At 39.1% G+C, this 13,828-nt stretch overlaps 1 protein-coding gene across 1 annotated transcript in view; it reads left to right on the top strand.

The window, feature by feature from the left end:
* Positions 1-13,828, top strand: part of LOC122797657 (serine/threonine-protein kinase Nek11-like) — a 1,134,678-nt gene that overhangs the window by 152,030 nt on the left and 968,820 nt on the right. Inside the window, exon 6 of the mRNA XM_044066198.1 lies at positions 9,206-9,299. Within this exon, the coding sequence (XP_043922133.1) occupies positions 9,206-9,299 (94 nt within the window). The remainder of the gene's footprint in view (positions 1-9,205; positions 9,300-13,828) is intronic.

Raw genomic sequence — 13,828 nt, 5'->3', positions numbered from 1 at the left:
CCAAGGCATACCTTTTGTAGGTCAGTGGCATTTTTGTTAAAAGGAAGTAAGAGTATACATCACTGGGTCAGGATTAACAAGTTGGTATGGAATGATATGGCATTTTGGTTATCTTTTTTGGGGCATTTTAATTGTGTCGCTTTCTCGTAGGTGGATTGGGTTGGTTAAGTGGAACTGCAGTTGTTCACGGATACAGCTGGGGGTATTTGAATGGGTGTGTTGTTTGGGGGGGAATGGTTTATGGCTTTTGGCTGGTGGATTGGAAAGATGAGTGGAAAAGGGATGCTGCCTTTTTGGAGGTAATGCCAATCTGGGTTGTGTTGGTAGTTTGGCAGGAGCAATTGAGGGAAAAAGGTTCATTTTTAACTCTGATAAAATGGAGGTGGTGCAAGTTTTGGTTGAGAGAGGGTAAGTTGGTAATGGGTAACTGGTTTATCCAGGTAATGAAAAGGACATTGTGTTGCATGGATTTTCTATGTGAGAGATTTTCTACTCAATTATTCCGTATTGGTAGGGCTTTGGATTTGTAGAGGTAAGACAGGTCTGTTGAGGTCATTTGGAGAGTGGGAAGGTGGTCATAAATGCCTTTTTATTTTATGTTAAGTAATGGATACAACTGATAATTAATATTTTTTTTTGTCTTTCAGGAAAGGAGACTGTCATCTTGGGCCATTTGTATATCCAATGGGTGGTGAAGAGGGCAGCAGTTAGGATGGATGGAAAGGGTTTGGGTTTGCGTGGATTGTAGTGGTCAGTTAGATGGCATAGGATTAGACATCTTGGGTGGAATCAGCTTTTGGATGAAATTGAAGTGATATGGTCATGGATGGGATTGCCATGGATATTGGTGATACATTTGGCTGGTAATGATTTAGGATCAATTCCTAAGACTCAGTTGGTGTATAGCATAAGGGAGAATTTGGTTAGCTTGCAGAGGTTATATCCAGGTATGCCATTGTGTGGTCAGACATAGTATTCCATTTGTGCTGGCAGAATGCTTTAACTTAAAGGCTTTGGAGCATGCACAAAGGTTTTTTAACCATCGGTTGGCACGGCAATTGGAGGCATTAGGTACGTATACAATAGAACACCGGGATTTCGATGACAGGAACTCTGGTTTAGATCTGATGGGGTGCACTTGACTGAGTTTAGTTTAGACTTGTTTAATGTATATTTAGGTTTATTTCTTGAAGGTTTGGTGAATAGTTATGTAGGAAGGGGTTACAGCCTGTGGTCAGGCTGGTGGGCCGAGAAGAGGAACAGGCTTGTCCTTCTATTCCATCTCTTGGCGATGCAAGGATTTGGGGAAATAAAGTGAGCAGTAGGATGGTGCTTGATTGATAAATAAGTGAGCGGAGGTATGGACGCTGCTTATTTGGGTAGGGTAAGCAGGGTGCCCTGCCCTGATGTACGTTATAAGGAATTTCACATGTTGTAATTACAAGGTTATTATGTTATAATAATATTTGAAATTATGTAATAAGGTTCTGCTTAAATTAATAATGGTCATCGAATGTCGGTTGGTGTCGTGTATTTTTGAAGGGGACTGGGACAAATGAGGTTTGGAAGCAAACAATTTGTCCAGAGACATCTTTGGTAAGGGTATAAAGAGTAAAAATAAGGTGGGGTAGGCGTTTTTAGGTTAGTGATTTAAGGTTATGCAATAGAGGTAGGTTTGTTTAGTTGGAAAAGGAAGGATTAATTTATCAGGGGAGTATAGAGAAAGAGCGGTTGATGTAGGATAGGACTTAGAAGTTTATAGGAGTGTAACTGTTATGAGTAACTGTATATGGCATGGACTTGTTGCCCACCCTCCCTTCCCCATTTTCTGTTTGGTATAGTTATGGAGGTGGGTATTGGGTGGAGAAGATGGGCAGGCTTGTCCCTCTTCTGTCCCCCCCCTTGGTGATGCAATGATTTGGGGAAATAAAGTGAGCAGTAGGACGCTGTTTGATTTCTAAATAAGTGAGCGGAGGTATGCATGCTACTTATTTGGGCATAGTGACCGGGGTCTGCTGCCCTGGTGTACATTATAAGGAATTGTACATGTTGTTATTACAAGGCTATTATGTTATAACAGTATTTGAAATAACGTAATAAAGTTATGTTTAAATTAATAAAGTAATTAAATGTCAGTTGGTGTCATGTGTAATACTGAAGGGGACCAGGACAATGCATATTTTGGAAATCCTTGCTGCGACATTGTCTTATTCATTCGCATGTACTTTTCTCCCAGTATGTAATAACCTCAGAGGTTTTATAAGATGTAGGTGCTGAAGATACATTTTGCTGAACAGGAGAGTGTGTGGTATTTTATTTTCTTACTTTATTGTCTAATCTAAACTTAAACCATTGCTGCCTTGCTCTAGTTCTCAGTGAAAAGAGAAGAAACTTCCAATGACTGGCAACTATCAAATTAAACCCATTTCTTTTTTTTCCGTTGTTTACATATTTTGATTAACTTTTCTTCAGTTACTTTATTAGTAAATTAATTTTTCTGTTTCTTGTCCAAGGGTGGGATTTATAGTCATTGTATGCAATGCATAATGTTAGTGTATTGTAGGAGGTATGGAAGCTTGCCTGTGCCATCCAAACATGGCACCACCACATCCATGCCATGGAAGGAGTGTCTTCTTTGTTCCTAGGATATCTGTGATAAACGCAGGTGTTAGTCATATTCCTTGTAGTACAACTTTACAATATTCTGACTTAGAATCAGAACTGACAACGTGCTTCACATTGCAGCACAACGAGTGGACCATATCAACTGATTCATTGCCTGTGCATCATTGCCATCTTGACTAAATCCTAAGAACAATAAATAGACATAAGCAGAAGACCCCCAACTCTTAATATGACAACACATAAGTAAAATAACATGCAGCAGGTATGTGAGTAAAAATAGAGAAATCTACAACTAATCCCAGAATAAGGTGATGTGCATGGAGCAGCAACAGGCAGGGGTGCTCCTAGTCCTCTGCAGCTGAGTGTACTATAACAGTATTAATAACATCACCCACCACTATAGATTACATAATGAGACACATAACAACTACTGCTGAATTACATGAATCGTGGTATGTTGTTGTACATGCTATGAGGTACACCATCACGAGTGGCACTTTGCACACCAGCTATGAGCACTGACATACTGTACAATGGGCAGTAGCTGAGAAGATTGGCCACACTTACAGCAGCCAGTAGGATATGTATATAGAACATGTGGCATACTACTGGGCTGTGGTACCATGTACAGGCTGTTGGTGAGCTCTATCTGCTGTTACATGATCCAGTACACCAGAAATGGCAGTACTTGTGCCAGTGTTGTGCAGTTATGGACATCACCTGCCTACCCACTGTGGCAGTGCTTACTATACTCATGGATATTCACATGCCAGGCAGGATAAAAAATGGCAATCACAAATAAACCTTCTGTATCCTACTGTAGGATTCTTAGATGCAGATTAATTTGGACTAAGACTACTCTAGACCACAGACACACACACACACACACACACACACACACACACACACACACACACACACACACACACACACACACACTGATATTACTGCTGTGATGTATGCTGTCTACCGACACTTAGCTGGTATTCACAGTGCATGTGTATGGTTCTAGTTTCCAACTACCACTGTGAGATATACCACATAAGGGAAGCACTTCTCTTTTCCTCTACCACACTGCCACATTATTTGAATGCCTACATTGCTACAGTCTAGTGCAGGGTACACAGGCTATGGGACTATGCAAATGTGGCATCACTATTTTATTTTATTGGACATTTTTTAACTGGGTTAGTCTGACTGGGCAGGAAAGCCCTTTTTCAGCAGAGACCCGAGGAGAAAAGCTCCAGACATAAAAAGTATAAACAATACAAAAAAGTTTAAAATGCACAAAAAATAGATAAGCAGAACAAAAACATAATATGAATATAAAGCAAAATTATAAGTAAAATCAGGGTAGATCTATGCTATACTGGCAGTGAAACAAACTGCTAATCAGAAGTCATAAGATTGTTGTTGAGAGTAAGAGCATAGTTAATCATTAGGCAGTTAAAAACAATTTAAAATATAACCTGTAAATGAATTTCTGCATTTTGATAACATTTGTCTGCTGGAAGAGAGAGTGAAAGATGAGGACCATGACAGAGAAGTACAAAAGGTTGAGGAGAACATGTGTTATGCTGGAGTAGGACAAGGGCAAAACCAAGTTTTGTGCATATAATCTTTTAACATTTTTATGAAATGGAAACTATTAGTGCCAGTTCTTAGGTCTGGTGATAGCTTATTCCCAGAGTTAGCAACTGAATGGCTATACAGAAGTTTACCTATTTGTTTCTGGGGCTTATATACTTCCAAGAGCTGTTGGTTGGCACTACAGAGGCAGCGTTTGGGGGTACAGGGAGAGATTAGGGTAGTGAGAGCAGGGCAGGGGGACAGAATAATAAGAGTCGAGTGAATGAGGCAGAGCTGTAGAAGTAGAAGTTGGTTGTGGACTTCAGGCCATTGAAGATTTTGTAGGGCAGTGCAGTGGTGGGATCGATTAGGAAGGTTTGCAACAAATCTTGCTATTTTATTGTATGTAGATTTGAGTTTACTCATAAGGTTGGATTGTAGGTTAGTGGGTATTGCTGCAGCATAGAAGATATTAGGCAATAGAAAAGCTTGAGCCAGTGAAAATCTATTGTCTTTAGTGATGTATTTTTTATTCCTGTATACCAGGCCAAGTTTTTGATGTGTTTTTTTGATGGTTTGCAGAATATAGATATCAAACTTAAGCTGGTCATTAATAACAACACCACGGAGTTTAGTATGTGTTTCGACAGAGATGGTAGTATTATTGAGAGATGTGACTGAGAAGGAGTTTTTACAATGTTCTAGAGATTTAGGGAGAAAGTGAAGAAGTTTTGTTTTTTTTGGATTGAGTAAGAGCTTATTACTGTTTAGCCATTTTTCAACAGATAGGAGAGAGTCTTGGGTGAGGGAGAGAAGGTGAAGGAGATTATCAGAGTAAGATATGACAGTAGAATTGTCAGCATACTGGATATGGGAGGAGTGAGGGCAAGCTGTGTAGAGATTGTTTGTAAAGATGTTAAAAAGGAGGGGTCCTAGTATTAATCCTTAGGGAACACCAATCTGAACAGGAAGGAACGGAGAGGAAGCAGATAGCCATCCGACAGACTGGAATCTGAGAGGTAGCTTGTATACCAGGGAATAGTGGATTGTGAGAGATTAAGATTTTTTAGTTTACGTAAGAGCAGGGGGTGGGAGACAGTGTCAAAAGCTTTAGATAAATTAAGGAAGAGACTAGAAATGAGTTTGTTTGCATCACGAGCCTTGGTGATGGTCTGAGTGAAAGTAAGGAGAGCAGTGGTGGTGCTATGATGGGGACAAAAACCATGTTGTGTAGGTAGAAAACATACTTGATCTCATCATCACGAACATGGGAGCACAATGTTCAACACCGGAAGTATACCCCTCACTGGTGAGATCAGATCACAAACTAATCTCGCTGGAGGTCCTCATCCCACCCCCACCTGAAATAAAAAAGACCACAGTAAAGAACTTCTCGAAAGCCGACTTCACACTTCTAAAGACTAGTGTGGTCTCCTTTAAGGCCCCCGAGCTGGCGGAAAACAGTACTCAAGCCGCTGAATCACTTAGAAATGCCTTCTACCAGCACCTGCAGGACTGCATGGATAAGGCAATCCCAAGCAAAACAAAGACTCTTTGTACCAAAGGCAAGCGTCCAGTCTGGTGGACCCCAGCCATAAACAAACTCTACAACAAAAGGAGGAAGCTACTACAAGATAGAGCAAAATCCTTAAAAGGTAAGACACCCTTGATCACTATAAGTAAGAAACTAAGAGCTCTCATAAAATCATCCAAAGCAAATTTTGAGAGAAAAATAGCTAAAGACTCAAAAGACAATCATAAGGCCTTCTTTAGCTATGTTAGAAACCTGGGAGGAAACTCCCAGATATGCTCAGAACTAGTTCAAAATGATGTGAAGATTACTGATCCTACAGACATTGCCAACATACTGGCTGACAGGTTCAGTGCAAACCCCCCCCCCCAAAAGGAGAGATATCTATACCAAGCGATTGCAGCCCCCCAAACATCTCCAACGCCCAAGTGAGAACTGCTCTCTCCAAAGCAAAAACACAGCATCCATGGGACCTGATGGTGTCCCCGGCTGTGTGCTCCACGAACTCAACGAGGAATTAAACCCACAGCTAGGACAGCTGTTTAATCATAGTCTTACCTCTGGATACGCATTCCAGGAGTGGCGCACTGCAACTGTGGTCCCACTTCACAAAGGCGGTGCCTCCACCGACCCTGGAAATTACCAGCCCATTAGCTTGACAAGCCTTATCTGCAAAGCCATGGAGAGGATCATAATGGACCTCATAAATAAAGACATAGGGAATTTGCAGACTTTGGATCCATCCCAGTTTGGCTTTGTCAAAGGCAGATCATGCCTTCTAAATTTGGTTGACTTTTTCAAACAGTCACCAAAGCCATTGATGAGGAAAGGCAGTCCATACAGCCTACCTTGATCTGGCGAAGGCCTTGATACAATACCCCACTCGGGTATCATTGAAAAACTCATCAGCTTAAATGTTAACCCATACATCACAAGATGGGTTGCAAACTGGCTGAGTGACAGAACCCACAGGGTCAGAGTTGCTGGCGCCATGTCAGACTCAAAGCCTGTCACAAGTGGTGTACCACAGGGCTCAGTCCTGGGCCCACTCTTGTTTGGCATCTACTTTTCCAAGTACAAGCAAACACAGGAGGGTTATGGCTGACAAAGTTTGCAGATGACTGCAAACTGGGCGCCATAGTAGAAAACACATCTGACACAGATATCCTTCAGAAGGGTCTCACAGAAACGGATAACTGGTGCCAGAGCCATGGCCTAAAGTTAAATGCCAAAAATTGCATAGTCATACCCTTCGGGAAAAACAAGGTTACCCCTAGCTACCAAATAGGTGGCAATCCACTGAGCACAGAAGAAGTTATCAGGGACCTGGGGACCCAGGTTGATAGTAGTCTGTCATTCGACACCCATGTAGCTAAAGTAGTTAGGAAGACCTTCTACATTGCCCACCTTATCATGAAGGGATTCTCATCTAGATCAAGGGAAGTCATAGTCTCCCTATACTCATCACTCATCAGACCAATGATTGAGTACAATGCCCCATTCGGAATGTATCTGACCCGACACTTGCAGCAGCTGGAGAGGCCACAAAAGTTCCTCACCAAAAGGATAAAGGGTCTCAAACATCTGTCCTATGCTGCCCGACTGAAAGAACTCCAGCTCTATTCAGTCGCCACCGCTTGCTCAGAGGTGACCTTTGCCTAACATACAAGGCCATGTCAAACCCAGATTTGATGAATATGCTTCACCTCAAAAATCTAGATCCGTCAGAGCCACAAGGGCAGGAGACTTAAACCTCGACACGGCTATTAATAGGATGTGCTGGAGGGATAGATTCATCACCCAAAGACTCCTATGCTGTGGAATAAAATCCCGGTATATGTGAGGCAGAGCACCTCGCTGGCCTTGTTCAAGAGAAATCTTGACCAATGGATGGGAGATCGCAGATATACCCCAGGGATTACCTCAGTGTCACTGCTCGACAGAGGCACAGCAAAATAATGGGTATAGTTCCCCATACTAAAGGGGTGGCGTAAGCCACAAAACTATGGGCTAGGCTTGTAAATGCCCTCGGGCAGATAGCCTAGTATGAACCTATGAACCTATGAACCTATAAGGAGGTTTTCTGGTACAAGGTATTCAAGGATTCATGTATGCATTTTTCCATTATTTTGTAGGGGGGAGAGAATAGCAATGGGGCAATAGTTTGAGAGGTCTGTAGAGCTACCTCTTTTGCGAAGGGGAATAACATATATATAATATTTTCAAGACTGGCTTAAGACTCTCCGGAGGTAGCAACTCTGAAAGGGAAGTGGAGAGGTTTGACACCAAATCCCTTTGCAGCTGTGTGAAGTGTTCCATGTAATCTGTAGTCCTCAGTCCGAACGTAGCAGAGGCATACACGCACTTCCCAAAACGGTCAGTAGCCCGAGATTCCCTGTTCAGGGGATGGACCATGGAGCTCTGTTCAGCGAGCTCCTTTTTGGTGGCTGCATCAACCACAATGGCATCAATAGGGACACCTATGCTCCAAAAAGTTTTATCTTTAGGGGGACTCAGAAATTTGTCAGCTTTGACTACATGTCATTCATCAGCTCACAGTGTAATGCGCCAGCACACTCTATTACCTGCCATGTACCTTGCATTGTTTACTGTGTGTCTTTTTTGCATAGTCCCATCTATGATATCACTAGTTGTACATGAATCATGTACTGATGTATGAAACCTGCTTCATATATCATGCATTCATATTTGTAGGGTGTGGCTCATGCACTGTGAGCTCCATGATTCTCTTCATAAATTGTGTCCAGCATTCTGTGTCTAAGACATCTTTGGCCCAAATCTGGTACACAGGGTTGATGACATCTATGGATTGAGCTAATTCCTTTTAAGAAATATACTTCACAGATGTAAAAGGCGATACTCTTCTCCCTTCCAGACATAGCTCACATGAAAGGGGTTTCTAAATCCATTCTTTCATATTCCCATATTAGCATTATCCTTTTCAGGGTAAAGAAAAGACAGAGGCTGTGGAGTCAAACAATGGGCAGAGGGCAGATATCATGGTGTGTCACTGCCTGTTTATAAATTAAAATAATTGACAAAAGGCAGATAATTAATGCTTGACAGGATGTCTCCCTATTGTTTATTTTGAAATTTGGTCACAAAAGGAATTATCCTACGACAGCTTTAAACAAAGACATACTTAAATGCATATTGTACTAAATTTTTAAGTCAAACATCAAGGTACTGATAATCGAAGTAAAGGTTATTAATAAAAATGGCAAAGTCTTTTTCTTATAGGGTCCTATGAATCAAGTGTTAACAGTATTTAGATATGGTCTTCTGATCCCCAAAAGGGCAAAAGTCCAAAATGTATAGAATAATATTCTTGTTCACATAAAATAGAGTCGTTTTCTGTTATCTATAAAGTCACATTTTTTCAGTAAAATAAAACATCTCTTAGTTTTGCACAGGAAAGTTTTCATAATATGGTCAACATCATCCTGTTATTTATTTTAGGATGCTCGCTGAAGCCCAATGTCAAGAAAATCATAAACGAAAACAAGAAAGGAGAGCCCGCAATTTTCTGCATGCAAGCATAGATGTTCTTTGTGTAAGTTTATACAGATGGTTTTCTTAAGTTATGCCATTTATTAGAATGATACAGATTTTAGTAAAACAAATGTAATTGTTGCAAACTCTTTAGCCCAGCATCAGCGATCATTAATGTTTATGGTCCACAAAATGTGAAGTATTATATAATGTCCTACCTATTAAAGTGTAGCAGAATTGGTGCTTGATGCACTTTTGATTTGCATTCAACCAGAAAGCATGTTAGTTAAGTGGGTAACAGTTTCAAATTCAGAGTCTGATGTTTGGCCACATGTTGGTTATGTGTATGTGCACTGTGACATCATGAGCCAATATGTGGGACAGTGTTTTTTTGGTTGCTGTATGGTACACAGACTTCACCTCTTATGAGTTTACATATGGTAATACAAGTGACAGGAGAAGTTACGCTGTGCACAGGAAGTAGACAAATACAATATGACTTTTAGAATAAAAAGCTGATGGTCATTCAGTGACAAGAGAAATTAGCAATTCAGAAACAGTGACATGACTTAAGAATTTATTAAATTAGAGACTCAGTCATACTGCTTGAGCTTGTCTACTTTTATAATGCAATACTGGGGGTCTAGTAAATTCAGAGTTAGGCAGCAGTTTGTTACATATCCATTTTGGGAGGAAGGGTCTCCAGTAACTGCAATAACAGGTTTTAATTTTGTAGGGAAAAGAGCTATGTCCTACAGTTCCTTTAGTGTTGCTTAACACTGCTAAAGATATTTTGGTTCACATGACTACTCTGAATGAGGAGCTTCCTCCATTTTGACAACCATAGAATTATCAGCATTAATGCAATATTTCACTATAATGCAGTGTGATGGTGTCTTCTGTGCATCAGTAGCATTGAAAGCTATAGCATCAACTCACTCTGGAGTTTGAAATTACACTGGGAAAGCTTCACAGTCTCAAGTCATGAATAACTTAATCAATACTGAAATTTAATAACTGCCATAAAAGTAATGATCACACTGAATATCTGGGCTGTCAAACGTGTATGGTATGTTATTTTTCAGATGGTAAACATTACACACTTTGGAACAGGAAATCCAGATTTTTTTTTTCTTGTCAGTTGCTTGTCAAAGTAGTTTCTACTCACTTCTGTGTTCTAGCTTGATATATATGAGGTGAAAAAACATTTAAAAATTAGTCCTTGGTATCTTAAAACTTCTTATTTTTGTCCTTCGTATTATGCAGTTTCTGAAACTAATACCAGTAACTCTCAACCTATTCACTCAAGAATCAAGGGCAAGCCAATAAATAATAAGGTTTGTTTGTCTTTCGGCTTTTCCCGGTAAGGGGTCGCCACAGTGGCTGATGATTGGCAGTAGATTTTTACGAAACACCGAGGTGCCAGCTCAACACTCAACCTTCAACGAAAGCACGCCCATTTACGCACGCATGTCTTTTGAACGCTACCCAACTGTGGGGAGGACATGCAGAATCCACACAGAAGGCACCCCCAAGCCCAGCCGAGAATCGAACGGGAGAACCTCTTGCTGTGAGGTAACCATGCTACCGCCGTACCACTGCGGCATCCCCCAATAAATAATAAGATAAAGGCTGAAAATCAGGAACATTTGTAAAATTACTCTAATTCACTTAAAAAAATTTAATAGAACATGTTTTATATCAATGTGCATTTTCAGAACAAAAAGAAGTTAGAAAAATCTATTTTCTGGGATTATTGACTGACTGTAATCCTCAGTGATTTGCCAGAAAGTCAAAAATGTTGTGAGGAAAGGGGCAAAAACATAAGGAATATCAGGGACAATCTACAAAACATATGACACTTAAGAGCTATGTTAACACAATAAATGGATACTAAAAAAGAGAGATGTAATCTTTACATAAAGGTATACTGGTTTTCACAAACTTTTATATTACTGTATTGCAAATTAGATTAAATATTATGCATGTATGCATGCATACAGCCATGATTATAACATATTTTTGAAGACAAAATCAATGCTAACACAGTAAGAGCACCACTTCCATTGTAGAACATTAAACAGTATAGCACTCAGATACATTAATCGTGTCATGATATTATCATATATGGTCTTTAAAAGTCAGTACCTGGTTGTTCAACAGCGTTTTAACTAATGCTATAATGAACCACTGAACTGTTTCAAAAATCAGACTTAACTATTTTACTTTCTGATAATTAAACTTGCACTGATGTGAGCTCACAAAAACACAGAGCTGCGTTTTTTCTAGGTTTAATTCATAATGACTGAGGCTAACTGGCTGCAAGGAAACATTTTGTTTATTTGTCTCAGACTGTCTTTGCTGGAGCAGTACATCACATGAAACAGGACAGTACTGTTTTACTAGAATAACTTGAGCAAACTGCCGCTGAAAAAGGATTAAAACAGCAGACAGTGAATGAACAGGAAAAAATAAAATGGTGCACACAAATATGCTTATATGTGTATATGAGTGCGTGTTCTTAAACAGGTGTGAGTGCAGGTGTGTGTATGTATGTGAGGATGGGAGTGTGGGGGTGTGGGGAATCTTCAGGGTGTAGTATATTGTATGGCACTGAGGGTCTTGGAAATGGGAGACAGATGAAAATTAGGGCAGTACTTTGTGGGGACCCTGTTTACTCTATTTCTTTAGCCTGGTGAGGTCTGTCTACAAGTGATAGTCCAACAGCAGATCCTTGCAAATGTGTACATCTATATCTGTATATCTTAACTAGTGCTTGCTTTAATGTAATTTTGTAGTCTGTTCCATGCATCAGCTGCTCTCTCAGAGAAGCAGTTAGTGCACTTCTCATTCCTATAGAATCCCCTACATAGGTTGTCTGATGATTCTCTACTACATTTTGATAACCCCATACATTCCTAGAAGTAGTCTCTAAATACCCTATATACCTGAATAAGATCTCCTCTTTAATAAGTCCACAGGTACCCTGAATATGGGTAACCAGGTTATCTAAGGATAAATTGAAAGTTGTTTTTAAAAATTCATGTAGTTTTAAAAAATCTGTTGGAAAAGGAAGAAACTCAGAATAGGATGGCAAGAATAAGAAAAGGAATTTTTAAATGTGATCGCTGTGCCCAGTGTAGTTACACTGTTAACAGAGAAAGTATCCACTTAGAGAGTAGAAATACTATGGTTTTGGGTAAAGAATATAGTAACTGTGACTCTAACGGATTAGTATACTTAGCATTATGTCAGTCCTGCCAGGCAATTTATGTCAGTAAGACTGAACGTAAGCTCAGGAAAAGAATTTATGAGCACGTCTATGACATTTCAACTAACAAGGAGACTAATGCTTTATATAGACACAAGCAAAAATTTATTAATGCAAAGTACAAGTTTTTTCTCATTGAAAGTGTGAACGTGGATGGTAAGGGTGGTTTATGGAAGGAGACCTTTTAATACAGGGAGCTATGGTGGCAAATCACCCTTCAAGCTAACAAATTTGCAGGGTTGAATGATCACATTTCGATAGCCCCTGTCCTTAAATTAAGGTCTGCTAAACTGTAAGTCATTGTCTCTCCCAGTTAGGCATGTACTGCATTTATGAAATAATGTTTTCTTTTAACATACATACAAAATCTAGAGCACTTGATAATAGTTTTCAGTCTTACTCACAAACACTGGCTAATCTACAATGTATGTACTGTACCTGTGTACTATGTATGTATTCTACCTATGTTCCAAATTTCAGCTGTACACCACAAATCTATTAATTACCTTTATTTTTAAAATTAATATTTTTTTGTTTGTTCTCTCCACTGTAACTGTTTATGTGCCGCATACCACTGTAAAAACACGTCTCCTGTAATTTGTGTGTATACTGATCATGTCTAAATAATTAAATGTGTCTGTAATTTTTCTTTGTGAAGCATTTCTCCCCGGGCCTCTGCTGAAAAAGGGCCTTTTCGACTCAGTCACACACCCCCGGTTAACAAATGTTAAATAAATAAATAAATAAATATACATTATGTGTATTTTTTGACTGAGGATTTTACAGTTGTTTTTCTTCCTTTAGAACAATGGTGTTCTTAAATATTTAATATTTAAATATATGAATTAAAACAAAAATTTGTTTATTTATATAGTTTGTTTTTAAAGTAATTTAATATAATTTATATATTTTAAACATTCAAGTATTCCCCCAACATGAAATACATATAGCTTTTAATAGTGAATGGGTTTAACTGTTTTTAGTTGCATTTCTGGTAAACACCACTAGATGCAGCTTTATGTCATTTTAATATGAATTAATATGAGTGTTCTTAGGAATGAATTTTTAACATTCTTAATATTATTTTATGAAGTTTATTATTACTGGACTTTCATTTATATTTATTGTGTTTTTGAGACAGGGATTATGTTTCATATTAAATTATTAAATTAATGTATTTTCTGATTTTATGCACTTTTAAACTAATACCCTATATGAAATTATAGTAATTTGTTTATTAACTTCTGTATTAATTAAGTCAGCTCTTTCTCCTTGTGATAGGTTAATTGATGGAATTTTGTATTGGAGGCATTATAAAA

Source organism: Protopterus annectens, chromosome 3.part1 (genome assembly GCF_019279795.1).
Source record: "Protopterus annectens isolate FY-2018-M chromosome 3.part1, PAN1.0, whole genome shotgun sequence".
NCBI lineage: Eukaryota > Metazoa > Chordata > Ceratodontiformes > Protopteridae > Protopterus > Protopterus annectens.
Note: the sequence above shows the minus strand (reverse complement) of the source record. Positions and strands in the feature narration are given on the sequence as shown.